Source organism: Rhinolophus ferrumequinum, chromosome 3 (assembly GCF_004115265.2).
Source record: "Rhinolophus ferrumequinum isolate MPI-CBG mRhiFer1 chromosome 3, mRhiFer1_v1.p, whole genome shotgun sequence".
NCBI lineage: Eukaryota > Metazoa > Chordata > Mammalia > Chiroptera > Rhinolophidae > Rhinolophus > Rhinolophus ferrumequinum.
Genome location: NC_046286.1, coordinates 11,877,853 through 11,898,898, shown reverse-complemented (window position 1 = coordinate 11,898,898; position 21,046 = coordinate 11,877,853). Strand labels below are relative to the sequence as shown.

The 21,046-nt window shown below is 48.7% G+C and overlaps 1 protein-coding gene and 1 non-coding gene across 16 annotated transcripts in view; both read left to right on the top strand.

Annotated features, from left to right (window-relative positions):
* TRERF1 (transcriptional regulating factor 1) overlaps positions 1–21,046 on the top strand; it is a 193,525-nt gene that overhangs the window by 152,814 nt on the left and 19,665 nt on the right. For 11 of the 15 annotated variants that reach the window (XM_033103429.1, XM_033103440.1, XM_033103439.1 and 8 more), the window contains 9 exons: positions 4,426–6,117; positions 7,605–7,651; positions 8,553–8,703; positions 9,721–10,023; positions 13,523–13,907; positions 14,971–15,037; positions 16,127–16,266; positions 16,396–16,499; positions 18,058–18,133. In XM_033103429.1, the coding sequence (XP_032959320.1) occupies positions 4,684–6,117; positions 7,605–7,651; positions 8,553–8,703; positions 9,721–10,023; positions 13,523–13,907; positions 14,971–15,037; positions 16,127–16,266; positions 16,396–16,499; positions 18,058–18,133 (2,707 nt within the window). In that variant the 5' untranslated portion in view covers positions 4,426–4,683. The remainder of the gene's footprint in view (positions 1–4,425; positions 6,118–7,604; positions 7,652–8,552; positions 8,704–9,720; positions 10,024–13,522; positions 13,908–14,970; positions 15,038–16,126; positions 16,267–16,395; positions 16,500–18,057; positions 18,134–21,046) is intronic. The other 4 variants (XM_033103438.1, XM_033103436.1, XM_033103443.1 and 1 more) reach the window with 2 other exon arrangements.
* LOC117020943 (U6 spliceosomal RNA) lies at positions 11,722–11,828 on the top strand. Its single transcript, XR_004422768.1, has one exon. It is a non-coding gene; the product is annotated as a U6 spliceosomal RNA (small nuclear RNA).

The following is a 21,046-nucleotide window of genomic DNA, read 5'->3' as shown; positions in this document are numbered from 1 at the left end:
CAGGTAGAAGTACGATTACAAACTGAGAAGAGTGGTCAAAGGAAAGCAATATGGTTTTATGAGAACATATATAAGAAAAGCCCCTGAGGTAAACTATACTAAGTTAAGTATAGTTTGAGCTGAGATTGGAAGGACGCCCAGGACTTGGCTAGATGGGGGAGGGAAGCTCTCCAACTTGGGGGGACCAGCATGTGCAAAGTTCCTATTTTGGGAGGCAGCATTGGAGGTTCAAGGAACTGAGAGGAGACCAGAATGGCTGGGAGTGAGGGATGGAAAATGGGTAAAGAACAGGAGAACCTTCATCATGAGGCTGGGGACAAACTTCGTGGCACCCTATGGACCTTGTTAATGATTTTGATTTTTGACCTGACAGTGCTAGAATGCCATCAAAGAGTTTTAAACAGGGGGATGATGGGGTCAGAGTTACGTTTTGAAAAATTCATTCTGCTGTTGCTGTCTGAAGAAGACTGAAAACGGGGAGACCAATTGGAAGGCTGTTGAAGTAGCCTAGAAGACAGATACCATGTCCTGAATTAGGGTGATAGTGGTGGAACCAGAGAAAAATGGATGGAGCTAGGAAAATACGAGGAGGTCAATTGATAGGTGGCGGTAGTTGATTAAGGGAGAGGGAAGAATCAAGAGCGAGACTTTGGAAGAGCATCCATTTTGGGGGCGAGGATGTTGAGTTTGTCTTTGAACATGGAAGTGGCGAGGTGTGGAGTAAGCAGCTGATCAGGAGCGTACCCCTCTGAGCTTGGGGTAATCACTGGGATCAGCAAGGTGTATGTGGGTGGGTGAGGATGTCGAGAGAGCGCATGTGTGAAAAAAAGGGGGGTGTCTCCTCAGACTGGGTCAAAAGCCCCTGAAAGGCAGAGCACTTGGAGGAAGGAGAATCACTTCCCACGGGCAGCATGGGGATGTTTCATTTCTCCCTCTCCTTCTGCTCACTGTTATCCAAGTTCAGGTCTAATTATGTCTCACTTGGATGCATAAGGAACCTGCGAGGGGCTCACCCACTGCTCAAACTTGAATGTGCACACACGTGACTTGGGAGGGTCTTGATAAATTGCAGATTCTGATTAATAGATCTGGGCTGAAGCCTCTGAATTTCTAATGAGCTCCCAGGTGATATGGACCACATTTTGAGCAGCAAGGGGAGTTGGTCTCCCTACTTCTGAAGCTCATTGCTTTCAAAACCCAGAATCCTTATGCCTCAGCTCAGAAGCCGTCAGTGGCCATTCATGGCTCACGCATAACTTCATTTTCAGGATCTGTTCCAGCCATCTTTGGCCAACCCTTGTTTCCTCCCACTGCTTCCCTTCATCCACCCTTCATGCCACCAAACTAAACCCCTCCCTCTGAATTTGTCTGTCTCCTCTTGTTGTTCAGAAAGGGTCAGAGACCAACTCAGGCTAGCTCCTAGTTGGAGGGGGACTGCTGCAGTGGTCTTTGAACTTTTCTGCTTAAGAGCCCCCTTAAAAGGATTTTGTAAAACTGTTTGCCCCCTTACATATTTTTAAGCTTACATCTACATTTTTAATCATACATTTGTAGAAGAGGCAATTCCTAGTATATTGTGAACTGATTTTTTTTTTTAATTGAGGAATATTGGGGAACAGTGTGTTTCTCCAGGGCCCATCAGCTCCAAGTTGTCCTTCAATCTAGTTGTGGAGGGTGCAGCTCAGCTCCGAGTCCAGTCACCCTTTTCAGTCTTTAGTTGCAGGGGGCACAGCTCACCATCCCATGTGGGAATTGAACCGGCAACCTTGTTGTTAAGAGCTCGCTCTAACCAATTAAATCATCTGGCACCCCTGAACATTGATATTTTTAAGTAAAAACTATTACATCATTGTTTTAAATTTACCTGGTAGCATCTAAACATCATAGCAGCCTAATAAATACCCACCATCATCCTTTTTAAAAATGCATGAGCGCTCTCTTTGTTAATAGCCAGTGTTCCTTTTTCTTCTTAAAATTTTATTTGTTTCACTTTCCCCATGGAATTTTGTAATGTAATATATATATATATATATATATATATATATTTATGATTAAAACTTTTTCATTTGTTTATCATATTTCTCTAACAATTTTATACGAAGTTAAAACTTTTTTAATTTCCTGAAATCATAGAGCTCTAAGTATTAAAATTTTTCTTCTGGTTTGATTTATCGTTACAATTATTAATAGTATGCAATTGATCAAAGCCACATAAATGTACTACTAATTTGGATAAATAATTAATAACCATAAAAACTAAAATTATATTGAAAATGCATCTCTTAGTGAGATGGTGATGCTAGATGATTTTTTTTTAATTTTTTTTTTTTTATTCCACAATTAATATTTTGAATTTCATTGTGTTAAATGCCGAAAGGAGAAGTACATGGAACTATGAGAGCAGGGAATATAGTAGATTCTGGGGGCAAGAACATGTTCTTTGTAGAACTAAAAGTTAGGGTCGTACTTGAAGGATGTGTAGCAGTTGGCCAAGTGAGAAAAGAGTAAAAGAACGTTCTAGACAGAGGAAGTAGCATGAGGGAAGGGCCTACGTTGGACAAGATGGTAAGAGGGGTTAGACCACAGTGACATAATTGACATACAACATACGCATCTATGTGTGACCAGGTCAGAATGTTCAGTTTGAGTTATCACAACAGAGTGAGCACATCTGTGCAGTTACTACCCAGTCCCAGAAATAGAATATTGCCGGTACTGGGTTATTTCTTTAATTTGTTTGTTTATCCAAGGAAGAATGTTATTTATTGCATGAGACATGAGACAAGGAGCCGCATTGATTGTCTTCCCTTTTTTCATTTGTGTGCACTGAAAACCCTGATTCACATGAACTAGTGAATCAGGTAGAACTAGATAAAAATGAACTAGATAGAAATGAACTAGTGAACTAGATAGAAATACAAGTTTGTTAGTCTCTCAGTTCTTGATCTGCCTCTGAGTTACATGCCAAAAATCACATAGAAACTGGCTGTCTCTCATCAAGACTCCTGTCTTGTATTTATTTCTGTAACTGATAAGTGATCACAAACAATTATATTTTAATTACTTCTGTTTGGCCCTCCTATTAATAATAATAATAATAATAATAATAATAATAAAGAATGGGAAAAAACCCAGCTTGCAAAAAAGATATAGTACACATTAAAATTGCTTTCTCAATTTTCTAAGTGTCCTCTTCTGTGGTGACCACTGGCTTAATCCCTGGGGCAGTAAACCCAGGCGAGATTTGGATGGGATGGGTAAGAGGTTTGCCTTTCTTTTGTAAAGGAGGACGGCTTTGTGGAAGAGCAGGTATAAAAGAACACCTTGCACCTTTGGCACCCATCAGTTCTAGATAAGAGTTTCTATGGAAGTTGAAGATGTGGAAATTGATTCTCTTGAAACTTTCTCCTAAAACTTTGAATGCATGTATAGCGCTTAGAAAGTCTTAGAGTACTCCCAAGGGTTTGCACACCTCAGTTTGAAGTCCCCGAAAGAATCTGTATGGACTCAAACCAGACTAGCCCAGTGTCTCCAAATTCCTAGTTCAGGTTTCTAAGAGACAGAATCGGATTGGCCCAGCCTGTTTTTTTGTGCCAGGCCACACATAGGCTTCTAGCCAGGTGGTCAGCTCTGTGCACAGATGTTTCCCTGAGCAGGGGCCAGAAGGAAGCAGGTAACTGTTGACCTAACAGGCAAACTGACAAGTGCGTTACTCCTCCTTGAAACTGTCTCCAGTTCTGTTCTGCCAGTAATATACACTCTCCAGTCTATGAGATTCCATATCTATAATTTTTACCTTTTTATCACATGCATCTCTTTCCCTGATGTCATGTGCTTACTCATGTGACCCATCACCTTTTCTTTTCCTGTTTGTCCTTTTTTTTTAAATTACTTTTTAGTTTCAGGTGTACAAAACAATTTAATAGTTAGACATTTACACCCCTCACAAAAGGATAACCCATCACCTTTTCTTACCATAAGCTTCTCAAGAGCTGGCCCATGTCTCAATCATTTCCTTGCACGTGCCTTATATTTTGTAGGCGTCTATTAAGTATTTGTTGAGCAGATACATTGATTAATGAATGTCTTAAACTTCTTCATATGTACAGATCCTAGAATAATGCTGGGCTTTCGATAGCAGAATCCCAGAAAAATCGATGAATTAACCAGTGAGCAAAACAATTGAATTAACAAATCAATAAGCTAAGAAGCCATTGGGCAACGGCTTGAAAGTGAGAGGGTCCCATCTCACGTGAGGGTCAAGATGTGTAGAATCAGTATAAAGGGTATGGCGTGTATGAAACTGGCTGTCTCTAATCAAGACTCCTGTCTTGTATTTATTTCTGTAACTGATCATGGTAGATATAATCGCTCATTGCAAAACATCCACGTAAATCCTTCCTGTTCTTTGCATCTGTCTTGCAGGTGTGAGCGGCATCTGTTCACCACGGTGGTGTTTGGTCCATACCTCAGCCCGGGTGAGGATGTAAAACTCCCCAGTCTGTACATGAGTGGTACAGGCCAACAGGAACACCTGGCTCCAGCCACGTTCACAGACATGTCAGCCGTGGAGTAGTGTGGACAGTTTCTCTCACCTTCTCAGGGTTTCAGTCCTATTGGATTTGTTTCATTGACCTTTTTTTATGGTCTTGTGGCTGGACTTTCACAACCAAGGCAGGCACCATGGGAGATCAGCAACTGTACAAGACCAACCACGTGGCCCACGGTGGTGAGAACCTTTTCTACCAACAGCCACCACTTGGCATCCACGGCGGGCTGAACCACAACTATGGGAATACAGTCACGGGGGCTGGAATGGAGGCCCCTCAGGCATCACCCATTTCCCCCCACTTCCCTCAAGACACTCGGGATGGCCTAGGCTTGCCTGTTGGCTCCAAAAACCTTGGCCAGGTGGATACCTCAAGGCAGGGAGGATGGGGAAGCCATGCAGGGCCTGGAAATCATGTCCAGTTACGTGGCAACCTGACCAACTCAAACATGATGTGGGGGGCCCCAGCCCAGGCCGAGCCCCCCGATGGCTACCAATATACCTACTCCCAGGCCAGCGAGATCCGGACCCAGAAGCTCACCAGCGGTGTCCTGCACAAGCTAGACTCTTTCACCCAGGTGTTTGCCAACCAAAACCTGCGGATCCAGGTCAACAATATGGCCCAGGTGCTGCACACCCAGTCAGCAGTGATGGATGGAGCCCCTGACAGTGCCCTCCGCCAGCTGTTGTCCCAGAAGCCCATGGAGACCCCAGCACCAGCTCTCTCTTCTCGCTACCAGCAGGTGCCCCAGCAGCCTCACCCTGGTTTCACTGGTGGACTGTCCAAACCAGCTCTGCAGGTCGGGCAGCACCCTAGCCAAGGGCACCTGTATTACGACTACCAGCAGCCGCTGGCTCAGATGCCAGTGCAGGGAGGACAGCCACTGCAGGCCCCACAGATGCTATCCCAGCACATGCAACAGATGCAGCAGCACCAGTATTACCCGCAGCAGCAACAGCAGCAAGCTGGGCAGCAGCGCATGTCCATGCAGGAAATGCAACAGCAGCAGATTCGCCCACCACAGCCTCAGCAGCAGCAGCAGCAGCAGCCCCAACAACAGCAGCAGCAGCTGCAGCAGCGGCAGGGTTCGATGCAGATACCTCAGTATTACCAGTCCCCACCCATGATGCAGCACTTGCAAGAGCAGCAGCAGCAACAGATGCACCTGCAGCCCCCTTCTTATCACAGGGACCCCCACCAGTACACCCCAGAGCAGGCGCACGCTGTCCAGCTGATTCAACTGGGCTCCATGCCCCAGTACTACTACCAGGAGCCCCAACAGCCCTACAGCCACCCCCTCTACCAGCAGAGCCACCTGTCCCAGCACCAGCAGCGTGAGGACAGTCAGCCCAAGACGTACCCAAGCGACAGGCAGACCCAGGCCATGCTGAGCTCCCACGGGGACCTGGGGCCTCCTGATACAGCAATGGGAGACCCAGCAAGCTCGGACCTGAACCGGGTCAGCAGTGCCCTCCCCCATCGGCCGCTCCTGTCCCCCAGTGGGATCCACCTCAACAACATGGGGCCTCAGCACCAGCAGCTGTCTCCCAGTGCCATGTGGCCCCAGGTATTCTCACAATGGAAGTTTCTTCTGGTACCTCAGCTACAGGGCCAACCAGGGCTGAGTATATGCAGTGTCCAGTCCTCTGTCCATCCCCTTCGACCCTTGTGTTCTTTATTCATTCCATAAATGTTAACTTACATGTGCCAGCCACTTGGCACATGTGTCTATACCAGGCACTTGCAATACAGAATCAATTTTGACTCAGTCTTTTGCCCATAGAGCTTCTAATCTCACTAAGGGCATGGCTAAAGCATCGCATCAGGTCCTAAATGATGCATGTGACGATCAAGGCCTTGAGTCAAGTGTCAGGGACCACACAGTGGCAGTGTCTGGTCCCCCTTGGGTCTGTATCCTCAGGGTATGCCCTGTGAAATTGTTCCCCGTTTGCAAGGGAGAGCACATTATGACAGCAGTTCTCAAAGTATTACTCAGGAGTTCCATAGAATGTTTAATGTATGTTACCTGGGAGGGGGTTGGGGAGGTTCTGTGGATAAATTTGGGGTTTCTTAAAATGAATCAGGTCACAATGCTGCAGGGCTTCTCAGTGCCTTTAACATTCTAATGTGCACTCTGAGTCTCCCAAAGAGAAGAACACACGTAGGTGCAGAAATGAAAACCTTAGCTGCCCACAGGATCCAGGCAGGTAAAGTGAATAAGCAAAATGGCCTGCTATGGGACAATAGGAGTGGTGGCAACTGTGGTGGCCTGGAGAGCAGATGCCCCATCTAACGGCATTCTTATTCAGGACTTGTAACGACAGTGTACCCAAACAGAACACGTCTGTAGGCCAGGTTCAGCCCGTAGGCCACAGTTATTAAACTTCGATTGTTTCCCAAATGTATCTGACCACAAAATAGACTACTGTGTGCTGGGTACTGTTCATGCCTTGGCTTGTTCCGAGTGCTACAGTCATGTGACAGCATGGTCAAGGGAGGAGGGGACCTTGAATAGAAGGACCAGGTTAGATGGAGAGAGGGCTCTGATGGAGGTTGATGGCTAGAGATGAACTCCCCTTAGTTCTGTTTTGTTTGGGCCTCAGGCCCAGTAGTAACTGAGGGCCTTTGTGATATAAGAATAAGATGACATGGTCAGGCTGGAAAAGAATTCCAGCAGGAGGTCCCCTGGCGTGATGCTATTTTGTTTGCTCTCTATTGTGTGTGTCTCACGGGAATGGAGCCTGTCTGTGCACAGAGTGGGTGGATTGGGAGAACGGAAGGAACGAGTCGGGGGTTGAGTCCTGCTGGGCTTGTGGTTGGTGGCAGTTCCTGGAGTGGGCCATGGTCTCAAGTTAGGGAGCAGTCAAGGGAAAGAAGTGTGAGGTGTGGAAGAGGGAGGGCACGAGCAGCTGCGAGCATGGTCAGTGTCAGGCGGAGAGTGGGCAGAGTCCTGGAAGTGCAGTGCTGGGGTTTCTGCTGCTCAAGGACTCCTCCCGTCAGAAACACATTTTTTCTTGCTTCTTTCTTTCGGTGTCCTGCATGGCTCAAAATTAGATGCACCTACCAGATGGCAGAGCCCAGCCAGGTTCCCCTGAGTCAAGGTAGGATGGGTACAGGGAGGCTTGTTGGTATTGCAGGAGACTGGGAGGTTTTCCTGGGTTGTCTCTCATGATTCATTTCCAAATTCAAAGTCAATTCCTCAAAGAAGTTGATAGGAATAATAATAGCGGCTGTTGTGTTTGAGTGCTCCCTGTGTGCTAGGCATTCTATATGATCTGTAACGAAGTAACCCAGTGAGGATGGGCATGATTAATGATTACCAGGAGCCTAGCACAGAGTGAGTCCTCAACCACTGTTAGCTGTTATTACTATTACTTTGCAAATGAGAAAACTGAAGCTCGGCTTAAAGTTGCACATCAAGTAAGTAGCAACGCTGGGATTGACTCCAAAGCCCATGTTCTGTGCACTGTCCGTTCATTCGGTCAGTGAGTATTTATTGAGTACCTACTGTGTGCCACGCATAGAGCTCATCTTTGAGAATGACGCAGTGAAAATAGTTCAGACTTCTTTCCTCCCCTCATGGGCATGGTAAATAAAGACCTAGCCAGAACTGATAGAGTGCTATAACGTGTGGTCTGGAAACTGAAACAGAGGACTCAGACACATGTCTCTAAGAGAAGGTTCTGGAGGAAGCACACCTAAGCTGACCCTAGAAGGGTAATAAGCCATAGGTGGGAAGAACCTAGCACCTGAAGGCCTTGAATGAAGGACATTTTGTTACATGGTTTTGAACAAGCCCTTTCCCATTTTGAGCCTCAGTTTTCCATCTGTAAATTGGGTATAGTACCCTGAAGGGTATTGGGGTGATACAAGTGGGGCCATGGACCTGGGAGAACTGGATGAATAAAATGGGTTTGTTGTGGGGTGTGAGGTTTTGCAGTAAATCACTGTTCCCCTTCCTCAACGTGTGTGTCCTCTCCATTTGGCCCTACCCTGGAGCAGTGGCCAAGCCAAAGGAGTGTTTGGGGAGCAGTTTGATGCCAAGAACAAGCTGACATGCTCCATCTGCCTGAAGGAGTTCAAGAGCCTACCTGCCCTGAATGGCCACATGCGGTCCCACGGGGGAATGAGGGCCTCCCCCAGCCTCAAACAGGTTAGCAGGAGCCAGCCCCTGTCCTTGCCAGGCCGTGTGCTGCTTGCTTTGCTTTGCTGCCGTCAAAGAGTGAGGTGAGCCCCGTGAGGGCACCTGGGAGGCACAGTCCTTTCCCAGTGGGAAGGCTTAAGCTTTGATGCTGTGAGCCGGTCAGGTCAAACAGTTCCCACTTCTACTGGCCTCGTGAACAAGGATCAAAAACGGGTGCTACAAAATCCTTTTTGGGGATCCCAGCCCCCCACCTCCTGGAGAAGACAGCCAAGAAAACATGTAGATGCGATATTATTTTTAACTTGGCTGCTTGAAGCACCCAAGATCAAGATCACTGGGGCCTTCCAGATCGATAGTCAATGGCCAAGGAAAGCTAATGTGACCGCCAGGCTGTCAGCCTGCTCGTTTATTCCCCAGCGCACTAGTCTTAAGACTCTAACTTCCAAAGATCTTTAAATACCCTCACGATTATCAAGGTAGGATATCCATTCAGTTTTAGTAGAGTTAGATTAAAATTCAAAGAATTTCCTCAATTCTTTGAACGTTGTTGCTCTTGATGTAAGTCTCTGGGATTAACTCTCTGTTCACCAAACCTTGAGGTTGCCCAGGTCACGCCGTGTCTTGACCATAACCAGATACAAGAGCTTTGCCTTCCGTTTGACCCATGAGTAAACTGAGGCCCATAGAACGAAAAGGTCCTCCACAAGAGCTTAGGTTTTCCTTTCTGATGATAAGTCCATATCCTTTACTGGAAAAGCCGTGACCACCACCAAAACTATTAAGATTTGTATTAATACACAAAGGATGCACGGTCAGGATGTGTTGAGACAACAGAATGCGTGGTGGTGTCCACTGCCGACTGGCGTCCCTTAAGCCCAGGAACCCCGAGTTGCAGGAAGGAAACCACCGTGCCGTGGTCCTCTGTCACCCACGCATGATGTCCTGGAAGCTCCCAGGAAAAGCCCAGTGCGTCCCCCCGTGAGAGCTGCTCTCAGCCCGGGATGAAAGCCTTTATTGTCTGTGTAGGAGGAAGGAGAGAAGGCCCCGCCACCTCCGCCTCAGCCACTGCAGCCTCCGCCGCCACCGCCGCCGCCGCCGCTCCCTCCCGAGGCAGAAAGCCTCACGCCTATGGTCATGCCCGTGTCTGTCCCTGTCAAGCTTCTCGCACCCAAGCCCGGCTCTCAGGGCTTCGCCAACAGCGTCGTTGCTGCCCCCTCCGCCAGAGACAAGCCAGCCAGTTCGATGTCGGACGACGAGATGCCCGTGCTCGTGAGGATGACCCTCTCTCCCCCACACTCACCCCAAGGGGCTGTCCCCTGCACGCCTGCTGTGAGTTGCTGCTCTGCCCCACCTGCCTGGGGTGGGGACATCCCTTTGCTTTCTTGGAGATGGGGACAGACCATCATCCCAGGGTCCCTGGCCTGAGCTCAGAGAGGGGTTGGCCTCTCAGCACTGAGCCCCCAAGGCTGCCTGGGGAATCCCATCCTTGTCCACACTGCTCGATACCCAGGAAACACCTGGTACTCTACCAGGCGAATGGTCTGGGTTAGATCCTGAGAGACCTGATGGTGTTCCCGCACTGAAACGGAGATGATCACTGGTCATCACAGTTATTGAAATATAGAAGTATTAGCCCAGATAATAAGTAGCTACTGCCCAGGACCCTGGCTCCTCCCACAGCATCTCCAGAGCTCCCCAAATTCAACAACCAAAGATACAACCCCTTCAGGCAGTAAATAGCCTTGGCATCCATTCTGATGGTCGGTCATACCAGATGCTTAATATTTTCAGCATCACATCTGTGTAAATACCCTTGGAGGACCTAATTCATTAAGGTCTCCAAAGGAATTCCACTGAGAAACACCCACCCCCAATCTCAGGAAAGCAAAGAGATTTGTGTTTCTTACTCACTGCTCACTTTTCTTTTTCTTTCTCAAATTCCAAGTACTTCACCCAAGTAGCTCAGCTTGGCTCTGAAACAGAGATCTCTATCTCTTTTGTCTCTCTCTCTCTCTTTCCCTCCCTCCCTCCCTCCCTCCCTCCCTCCCTCCCCCAGTGAGTCTGTAACCCACATTGTTGATTACATCAGATTTGTCCCCTCCTCACAAGAGGTTGCTGGGTCATATTTGTCCAAGAATAGGTGGTTGCTGGGGTTCTAGGACGCATGAAGGTGGGGTAGGGCCAGATCAGGAGTAGGGAGGTTAATTAAGAGAAGAGAAAAGTCCAGAAAGAGCTTTTTTTAAATTTTCTATGTAATATCAAAGCCTCAGAAGAGGAGAGACTGATGGAGAATTCTGGGGGTGAGGATTCTCATAAGTTGGCAGGGTTAAGGCCAGCAACAGGCAGAGAGATGACATGATATAGCCAGACTCCCTCTTTGCCCAGCAAGTTCCTGATTTGGTGGGAGAGACAGTTTCTGCCCTTGGAGAACTCAGCAGCCTGAAGCTGTGAGAGATGGTTCCGAGTCACACAGGAGGCGAAGCCCCAGGCAGCGTACCCACCCCAATTCAAGACAGATAAAGACCAGGGCAGCCCTGGGTGTAGCTGGAGGGGATACACATGGGTAGCTAGAGTAGGAACTAGGGAGAGGCAAGGGAGTTTGGTATGAGTTTGCTCAGATCATCACAAGGGGAGTGCTGAGCAGGGTTTTGAAGGCGGAGATGAACTTGGCTTTGTGGAAAGGGTGAGACCATCGTAAGTGGGGAGATAAGCTCAAGTGGAAGCATGTAGGTGGGATTGAGTACGTGACACTTGATGTAAAGAAATTAAAATCTTTGAGTTTTTAAAGATATTTTAAATATCTAAAACATTTTTTAAATATTTTTAAAATGTTTTAAAATATTTGTAGAGGAGCCCTGAGTTCTAGTTCCAACACTGCTCGTACCCCGCTAGGACACAGGCAGCTGACACCCTCCTCTTCTCAGAGCCTCAGTTTCTCCCCAGTCCATCAGGGGTTGGACTCAATGGGGAGCTTTTAAAACCATTCAGTGCTTAGCCCTGCCTCCAGAATCTAAATAGCTCGGTAAGGTGCTCGCTTTGGCAGCACGTATTCTAAAATTGGAACGATATAGAGAAGATCAGCATGGTCCCTGCGCAAGGATGACATGCAAATTCGTGAAGCATTCCATATTTAAATAAATAAATAAATTAGAAAAAAAATAATAGCTTGTTAGGGGTAGAACACTATAAATGCGTCCTCTCAAGTGACATCCAGGTCTGACATTCTGGGTGGCTTCTGTGGCCCGGGTCTTAGAGCCTTGCCTGGAGGATCCGAAAATCTGGGTTTAGCACTGGAGTAGTAGGACCTCAAGTAAAGGAGCCCAAAAGGTACCTTTGGACCTGTGATCAGAGGTCTGGATTCCGGTGCAGGGTTGAAGTCACGTGTGAGGTCAGCATGTGCTCAGATGACCTCATCAGTCACTTAGGAACAGGGTGTAAAGTTTTGGGATTGCTCCCCAAGTTGGGGAGCACGTGCATCCTCTCCCCACTCTCCTCAGTCCCCTCTGTCTTCCTCAGCTTCAGGGGGTGAATAGCCCTCTTGTGGTGAAGGAGGGTGAGCTGGGGAGCCTAGGAGCCCTCTGCCCCTCCTCGTTTACGTACCTCCCTGCTTTCCTAGACTCCCCTCCTAGGGGATGGGACAGCATCCAGAAGACTATGAAGCTGAGGGAGAAAGAGGAGAGGGCAGCCTGCAGTGCTGAAGGCAGCAGCAGGGGCTCAGAGAGAGAGAGGGAAAAGGAGCCCAGAACTGAGGGGTACTGGGGCAGGTCACATGACTTGGAGACAGTTGGTCACATGACCATGACCAGCCCTTCCCATCAACCCCTGCTGCCTTCTACTCAGGCGCCACCCTGGGCTCAGGAATTGCCAAGGACTGCAGTTGTGACAGGCACTGTCCTGCACGACCTGGGAAGTTACCACAGACTGCCCAGAACCTTCCTGCAGGTATCTCCTCAGCCTCTCCCAACTTCACAGCTGCCTCTGCAGCCACACGTGGCTCTTGTGGTTTTCCTGGGCTGATGCTGGCACACAACCCAAGTCTGTTTGTTTGGCTTCGGCATGCCCTGCTTATCTATTTACGTGCATATGTTTACTTATTACTAGATCTTCTTTCCAGACTATACTTGGTTCTGCTGCCATAAAATAAACTAACCCCCCTGACAGGAAGTCACTGTAGGAAAAGGGCTTGCTACACATGTGCCACCATTGCTGGGAGCAGTAGTGGAGGGGTGCTGAGGGGGGAGGTGAACCAGATCCGTTATTAGGAGAGCACATGAGCTGGGCTTTTTAAGAGGGCTCTCCCTCAGCCCTCAAGTTACCTCAAAGGAAGGCCCAGTGTGGGTCACTGGCCCTGGGAGCCTTGGCGAGGCCTGACCCTCCTCTTCCTGCCCCACAGCCTCTGCCCAGCTTCCCTGATAGGTTATTCTGTCCCCTTCTCAGAGCATGTGTTCTCTGTCCCTGATATTTGTCCCCTGGGAGCAATGGGGAATTAAAGGGCCCACTCAGCTGGATTCCACACACCAGATGGGAATGCAGTGATAAGCAAGAAAGAATGTGAATTTCTTCTTTCTGGCCCACCCAGTATTCCTACCAACCCCATGTCTCTGCAGACGGTAGGGATTTCCTCCAAAACCAGTTTTCTCTTGGTCAAGCCACCAGAACTTGCCTTGTCGGAAAACGGATGTGGCTGTTTCTTAAGGCAGAGGATGCTGGGGTCAGACAAGTGGAAGGGGGTCCCCGTGAGAATGAAAGTTCCCCCTTCCCTCACCCTGTGGAATCGGTCTGTGAGGAACGCATTCGTGTTTGAATCAGATCATTGTCCCCATTATAGGACATTCCCCGGAAGCATCAGCCTGGCGTGGCCAAAGCTGAAGAGCCGCTCAAGATCGTACCTGAGAAGAAAAAGTTCCGGCACCGGCCAGAGCCGCTGTTCATCCCGCCACCGCCCTCGTACAACCCCAACCCTGCGCCCTCCTACTCGGGCGCCACCCTGTACCAGAGCCAGCTGCGCTCCCCGCGCGTGCTGGGGGACCACCTGCTCCTGGACCCCGCCCACGAGCTGCCCCCCTACACGCCCCCGCCCATGCTAAGCCCAGTGCGCCAGGGCTCGGGGCTTTTCAGCAATGTCCTCATCTCGGGGCACGGCCCCGGCGCCCACCCCCAGCTGCCTCTGACGCCCCTGACGCCCACACCGCGAGTGCTGCTGTGTCGCTCCAGTGAGTTGCCCCCTGCTCCTCCTCGGGGGTCCCCGGGATTTCACCCCTGCCTGTGCTGGGCACTACCCTGGGAGGTCTCACTTTCTTGAGTTGTCTCGTGCCACAAACTTCTGTAGCATTTCTGCTCTATGTACCAGGCACTGTACTAGATATACTAGAAATACTTAGAATTAAATGTGTATTTATCCTCAGGGAATCACAGTCTGGTTGGGGAGACAAACCCGTAAAGCGATAATTACAGTCTCTTTGAGATAAGGAAACAGTTGAAGTGTGCATACACTAAATAAGACTGCTGTGGATAATCGTGTAAGACACCCAAAATAAATGTGCTAAGTAGACTTCAAAAAGGACTAGGTATGATAAGTAAGACGAAGCCTGTATAAAAATCAAGGATGGGGGGGCGGGGCCAGCCGGATGGCTCAGTTGATTAGAGCGGGAGCTCTTCACAACAAGGTTGATGGTTGGATTCCCAGCTGCGCCCTCCACAACTAAGATTGAAGATGACACCTTCAGCTTGGAGCTGAGCCACCAGTGGGTGGCTGGTTTGCCCAGTGGTTAGAGCACGGTGCTCATAACACCAAGGTCGCTGGTTCGGGTCCCACATGGGCCAGTGAGCTGCACCTCCCCCCGCCCCCACAACTAGATTGAAAAATAATTTGACATGGAGCTGATGGGTCCTGGAAAAACACACTGTTCCCCAATATTCCCCCCCCCAAAAAAAAAATAAACGTTTCTATTTTAAAAAATAAAATAAGTAAATCAAGGATAGAGAAGTCTATAGCCAGGCTCTCTTTCTAGAGCAAGAATAGTTTCATAGAAACAATACAGCTTAGCAGGCCAGAGTGGGACAGCTGGTTTCTCCTTACCCGGAGGAGAGAAATGGGTAACCCTAAGCCAGTTGGCACCACACTCCATCCAGCTCCTCGCAGACAGTTGGGAGTACCTCTGGGGTGGACAGAAAGGCGAGAGCCCTAATGTAACTGTGTAGGTAACTGCTCATTTGTTTTAGTTTCTTCAACACCTTTTCCCTGTTGACCAGTGACCTCTGGTTTTTGTGCTTCAGACAGCATCGATGGCAGCAATGTGACAGTCACCCCTGGGCCTGGAGAGCATACCATTGATGTTGAACCGTAAGGAAAAGCCAATTATTCTTGAGAACCTAAGCCTCAGCTGAGGAAAGGGATGAGGAGCTTTGAGAAGTGGAGTTATTACTCCTGGGGTCAGAGTGTCCACTGAGGGAGAAGTTGTAGAAATTACAGGATCATGGATCATGGTATTTCTCGAGTACCATTGTTTCCTGGTCATTGCCGGTGTTCTGAGACCTTTGCCAAAGTCTAAATAGTAAAGCACGAAGCCCTGTGTTTAGGGCATCCCCATCTCCGGCTCCGTAGGCCAGTTGGGTTGTGGCCACATGTTTTCACATCCCCAGTGACATTGAGGCATCTCTCTTACGGTGCCCAGCTCTCTATGAGGCTTCTTTCAAATGTCCTTGCTTCCCCCATCCCCTCCCTAAGATTCTTGGCCAGTCCTCCAAACAGGCTTGTTGAGTAGTGGGTGGGTGGTGAGGGGTATAAAAGGAGAGGAAAGTAGTTCTTTTCATGGATAAGCACAGAAATGACCCTATGGTAGAGTGATGAGTAGATTGAGTCAGGAATCAGAAAACCTGAGTTCCTGCACCATTTTGTTATTTGATCTTAATCAAATTAACCTTTCTAGGCTTTAGTTAACTCACCTATTAAATGGGAATAATTATCACTGCCTTGGTTACACCACAGGTCTTTGTGAAGTTAAGATGGCATAATTCATGCGAAAGTGATCTGAAACGGATTAAAAAAATGAAATAAGCACTTTGTATTTGTCCCATTTTTTTCCTGGTTAAATGGTGTCATCAGTTATGTCCTGGGCAGCTGTTCTCTTGGACTTGGCACCCTCTGTTTCTCAGTTCTAGAGCTATGAAGCCCCAGGCTGACTTCTCTCTTGCTCCTTCCCGCATCTCTCCCCAATCTTTTTTTTTTTTTTTTAATTTTTCTCCCCAATCTTAAAGCTGTTCCTTATCCCAGTGAAAAGGCCATGCCTGGAATCTTAGGCTCACACTGTGAGGAAATGCCCCGACATTCTTCTTGCAGAAGGAACCGGTTTCCTTCTTTTTCAAGTTTCTGTCAGTTACCCTTGGCCTCAAATTGAAGACCACACTGTTGTTTTTCTTGTTGTCATTAAAGACGCATCAACATTGGTTTGAGATTCCAAGCAGAGATCCCAGAACTCCAGGATGTCTCTGCCCTGGCCCAGGACACACACAAGGCCACACTGGTCTGGAAGCCCTGGCCGGAGCTGGAAAACCATGACCTCCAGCAAAGAGGTATTGGCATGTGGGAAGAAGTGGGAGGGGAAGGCTTGATTCTCTCCCAGGGATGTCTGGCTCCAGGATCTGTGTGTTTTTCCGTGATACTGAGCTCTCGCTAATGCAGTGGCCTTTTGTTCCCAACAGTGGAGAATCTCCTGAATTTTTGCTGTTCAAGTGCATTGCCAGGTGGAGGGACCAATTCTGAATTTGCTTTGCACTCTCTCTTCGAGGCCAAAGGTGACGTGATGGTAAGGAACCATGAAAAGTAGGCTTCGCAGTTCATTTTCTGCATGTCAGAATTCTGAGAAGTATTTTCCCAAGTGTCTCTTGTCCCGCATACCATATATAACCAATTCATAAGATGATGACCAGTCAACATGCCTCCATGTTCCTTATCTCAGTGAGTAGGTCAGGATTTTAAAAACTGCCGGAAAACCTCCAGTGGAACTTCTCTTAACACATATGAGTAATAATTAGGGGCACCCCTGTCTTGGAAAATTAGAATTACTTTGAAGCAATCTTGTGTTTTTACATCATAAAACGTCTCCAGTAATGGAGGTAGTTGGTCTAAAACATATGAGTAATAATTAGGGGCACCCCTGTCTTGGAAAATTAGAATTACTTTGAAGCAATCTTGTGTTTTTACATCATAAAACATCTCCAGTAATGGAGGTAGTTGGTCTAAAACAGCCCATCGTGCTCTGCTGATTACCTTGGAAATCCGCCAAAGTTGATGTCCATAGAAACATTTTTTTCCCTTAACCAAGATGAAGTGTTTGCTTCATTCTTCCATCCTCGACACAGTTCTTTGGTCAAACCAGAACTGTGGCGCCATCTTCCCAGAATCAGAGCTAACCATTTGCTTCCTCAACCTGGACTCCTGGCGAGATCACTCAAGCACTAACCTGTTTCCCCTCTAGTCAATACATGATTCTTCTACCAGATCTAGCTTTCTACCTTTTCCTTTTTGATTTTATGAAAACGTGAAAGGAAGCAAATGCCCCAGTTCTACCTTCTCCTGAGATTATTTGGTACCCTTTAAGGATTTTCTAGAATGTTGGAGAACTCTCCTTAACCCTTGGAGATTGGTGTTGCAGAGCAGCCCTTGTTGACCTAACGTGTACACACAGCACCCAAGGACTCTTGTTAAAATGCAGGTTCTTATTCAGGAGTTCTGGGGTGGGGCCCAAGGTTCTGCCTTTCTAACCAGCACCCAGAGAGGCTCACGCTGCTGGTGTGTGGGCCACACTTGGAGTAGCAAGATTCTAGACCTTGGTCTACCCCTAAGGCATCCACTGCTCAACTTTTTTAAAAAAAAAAGTCAATAAGGCTGAAGAAGGTAGATTTGAAAGGGTTTATTTAGCGAGGCTCTCTGCGAGGACAGCATCTTATACAGTCGTCACTAATACAGCTGTTTATGTTCCATTGGAATGGAACATGAGTTTTCTGCACAGTTACAAATCACCCACTCATTTCCTTAGCGTCCTTCCCCAGAGACTCAGCCTCCATTCAGAGGAGGTCTTACCATCTCTCTCAGGCTGGGGCCATCACCAAGCAGGGAGTGGGGTCGGACTCTCCCGGCTTGGTGCATGAGCTGCAGTCATGAGCTGGGGGAGAGTTAGAGGAGCAAGCCCTGTTGGGTGCTGACCAGAAAGGAACCCCAATTAGGGGACTCTCCCTCTGGTTTTCCTTCCAGCACCCCCAACCCTGAGCTCTGCCCTGCTGACCCCCCATTAGGTAGGCGGTCTTCCCAGGACACACAGACCCATTACTGACTCTGGCCTTTTCTCTCCCATGGGTCTGCAGGCTGCTCTGGAGATGCTGCTGCTGCGGAAACCAGTCAGGTTAAAATGTCATCCTTTAGCCAATTACCACTATGCCGGTAGGTTGCCAGGAGCCCTGTGCCCTGTTGCTTCCTGGGAGGGGTTTGTTTGCATGTTTGGTTGTGTCGCTTTTTAACAGGAGATAGCACGTTTGCTGTCCTAATCGCCACTTGTGATCTCAAGGCCTTCTGGGGCATCGCTGGTGGGGTAGTTTGGTCTGTTGGCTGGTCTCCTGTCCCTCATGGGTATGCCAAGAGCTGGGTGATAGTGGACAATGCCTGCACGGGTGGCAGCGAGACTGCATCGGGGTACAGAGCCACAGAGGGTACAACACAGAGACAACGACACTGAACAGCAGCCCCTCAGCTTTAGAAGCAGTAGAGACATGGTTCAACTCTTGTGTTCACCCTTGGCCTTCTTCTGCTGTCTTTGTTCCCTCACCTGGAAAACGGGGCTCGTACTCCATCTCTGCAGTGACGATTAGAAATAGTATAGGTAGCCCCATGCCTGGCACGTCCTGGAGGCTACTGTTATTCATTTATCAAACATTTATTGAGTACTTCCTGTGTACAAGGGACTGTGCTAAGCACTAAGATGAAACAGACATGGACAGAGTCCTACCTCATGCAGCGTGGAGTGTACGGAGGAGGCAGTTGTTAAACAGCGGATCCCACTGAGAGGAGCAGTGGTACATACACATCTCCACACGCGTGTGTCTTCTGAGGATGTGGGTTAACGATGGCATCACCAAAAAGAGGGAGGGAGAAGCGTTGAATGGAGTAAGAATCATGCAAAAGAAGGAAACAGGTTGGGGACCCTAAGAGATGACAAATGAAATTGAGGTCAGCGTTTTTATTTCCATGAACTGGCAAACCCGTCCGTTCTGAGGGTCACCACGAAGCTGCCGGGGTCTCTCTTTCAGAGGGGATGAGGCCTCCAGGGCCCCTTGGTCATTAATCCTTTACAGGTTTCCTTAGTGCTTCGAGCAGACCCTACATAGGTAGGTGCCAAATACTTGAGTGGGTTTGGGGACCTAGTAATACCTTTTCCAGTCCTTGGCCCAGGCAGCCAGGTAGGCCTAAGCGGAGGGCTGCTTTACAAACACTGGCGCGTCCTCCGTGGGCATCTCGTCCCCTCCATCGCTGGCCTCACTGAACGTGCTCCTCTTAGGAGTTGACCTTCCTGCCTGTCCTCACAGGGTGAAGGCCTCAAGCTAGTCACCTGAGCACAGCAAGCCCAGGATGTCTGCCTGTGGGTCACTGTCAGCACACAGGCCACTAGTTTCTAACGTTTTGTATGTCACATCACACATACATGGACAAAGGATAAGAAATCCATCAGTGGCCTAAAGGAGCGGTTTTTTAATATTGTCTCCATCGTTTCCTGCTTGGTATCTGCCATGAATGTGGGTAGAAAGATGTAAGAGATCTCCCTAATCTGCAGTTCGATCCTCTCCTAATTCTGAGTGTCATCTACCATCCATTAAACCCTGTCTCAAGCTTCTTTGCATAGCGGGTGAGACGGTAGATGAGAAAGCGCTTCCGAACCGTCTGCTGCGAGATACAGCTGCCCTCGGCCCTCTGGGCTGCTCAGCTCCAGCTGTGAGCAACCTCATCTGGGACCCCAGTCCCCTCCAGTTCTTCCCAGTGTGTCAAGCAAATATTATTTTTTTATGTGTGACATGACATTAAAACAAAAGATCAGAAAGTTAAGGACTAGCAGACCCCCACCCCACCCCAAACAAAACAAAATGAAAACACTAAAATAATACGAGGAACTTTGAAATTCGAGGGCCTTTAATTCTGCTAAAATGAATTGATCTGTTGGGGTGGGGGGTTCCTAGCTAATCCTGTGCCCATCCCCTGGCCCTTTCCCCTACAGGCAGACCAGGAAGAACGGGGTTGCTTCCTGGAATCATTTCAACCCTTGGAGGCAAGAGAGGTGGGGCAGAGGTGTGGGGGGTTGGTATCTTGCTAGCTGTGTCTCCCCAAGAAAAGAGTGCTCGCCTACATTTATCAGTCATTTGCCTTCTCCAGGAAGTGATCACAGACTGGGCCCCAGAGAACCTCCTGGAATTATGAGCAAAAAGGGCAGAGGTCACTGGTCTCCAAAGTCTGTCCAGACTCCATCCGCTTAACATTTCCCTTCCAAGCCACAGGGGAAACCACAGAGTGTACCCCATCACGGGCTCCTTGCCCCGTTCTCATGCTCCTTATTTGGTTCTGGGGGGTTGACGGATCGCATCTCTGTGGCCCCATTCTGCCTTGGCCTTTGTGCCAAGCCCCACTGGGCTGCTCTCTAGGAGGACTGTCTGTCAGTTCAATTCGTCACCAGGAATGCTATCTTGTGGATGTCTTTTGGCTTCCAACTCTGTGGCTGTGGCCAGTGTCACCCCACCCCGACTCCCAGCTCTGACTCCTGGCGCTAGAAGCACTCCTCAGGCTCCCAGCTGTCCAGAGAGAGAAGTCAGATCTCCTAGGCCTATCTGTGTCCTGGAGGGAAGGTGAAAAGGCTGGGCTCAGGGAGGGAGGCTGCGAGTTAGGGGGAGACAGAAACAGAAGCCTGTGAAAATCACGTTCCTTACTTTGTTCATGACCTTCCCTTTCCCATCCCACCCCGAGCAGTTCAGTAAGAAAAGGAAAAAGTGACTGACGCAGGGGACCCAGCAGAGACACTGGTGTGGGTGGGCAGTGTCTTGGCTCGCCCAAATCTTGGAGCGGCTTGCCAAGACCAGAGGAAGGTGCTGTCGCAGTGGCTCCCCACACGCTTTAATCCACACCAAGGTGCTTGGTCCAGCCCTCTCCCAGCAGCCTCCACCCAGGTGTGGGTAGCAGTTGTTTGCAGTGGCTCCCAGGTGGCAGTTGGATTGGGTGGGGAGAGCTTGAGCTTGGGGAGTCAGGATGCCTGTTTGTGATTAGAGCCTGCAGCATCCTTGGTTTTCCATTCAAGTGGTCATTCCTGCAGATGGGTGC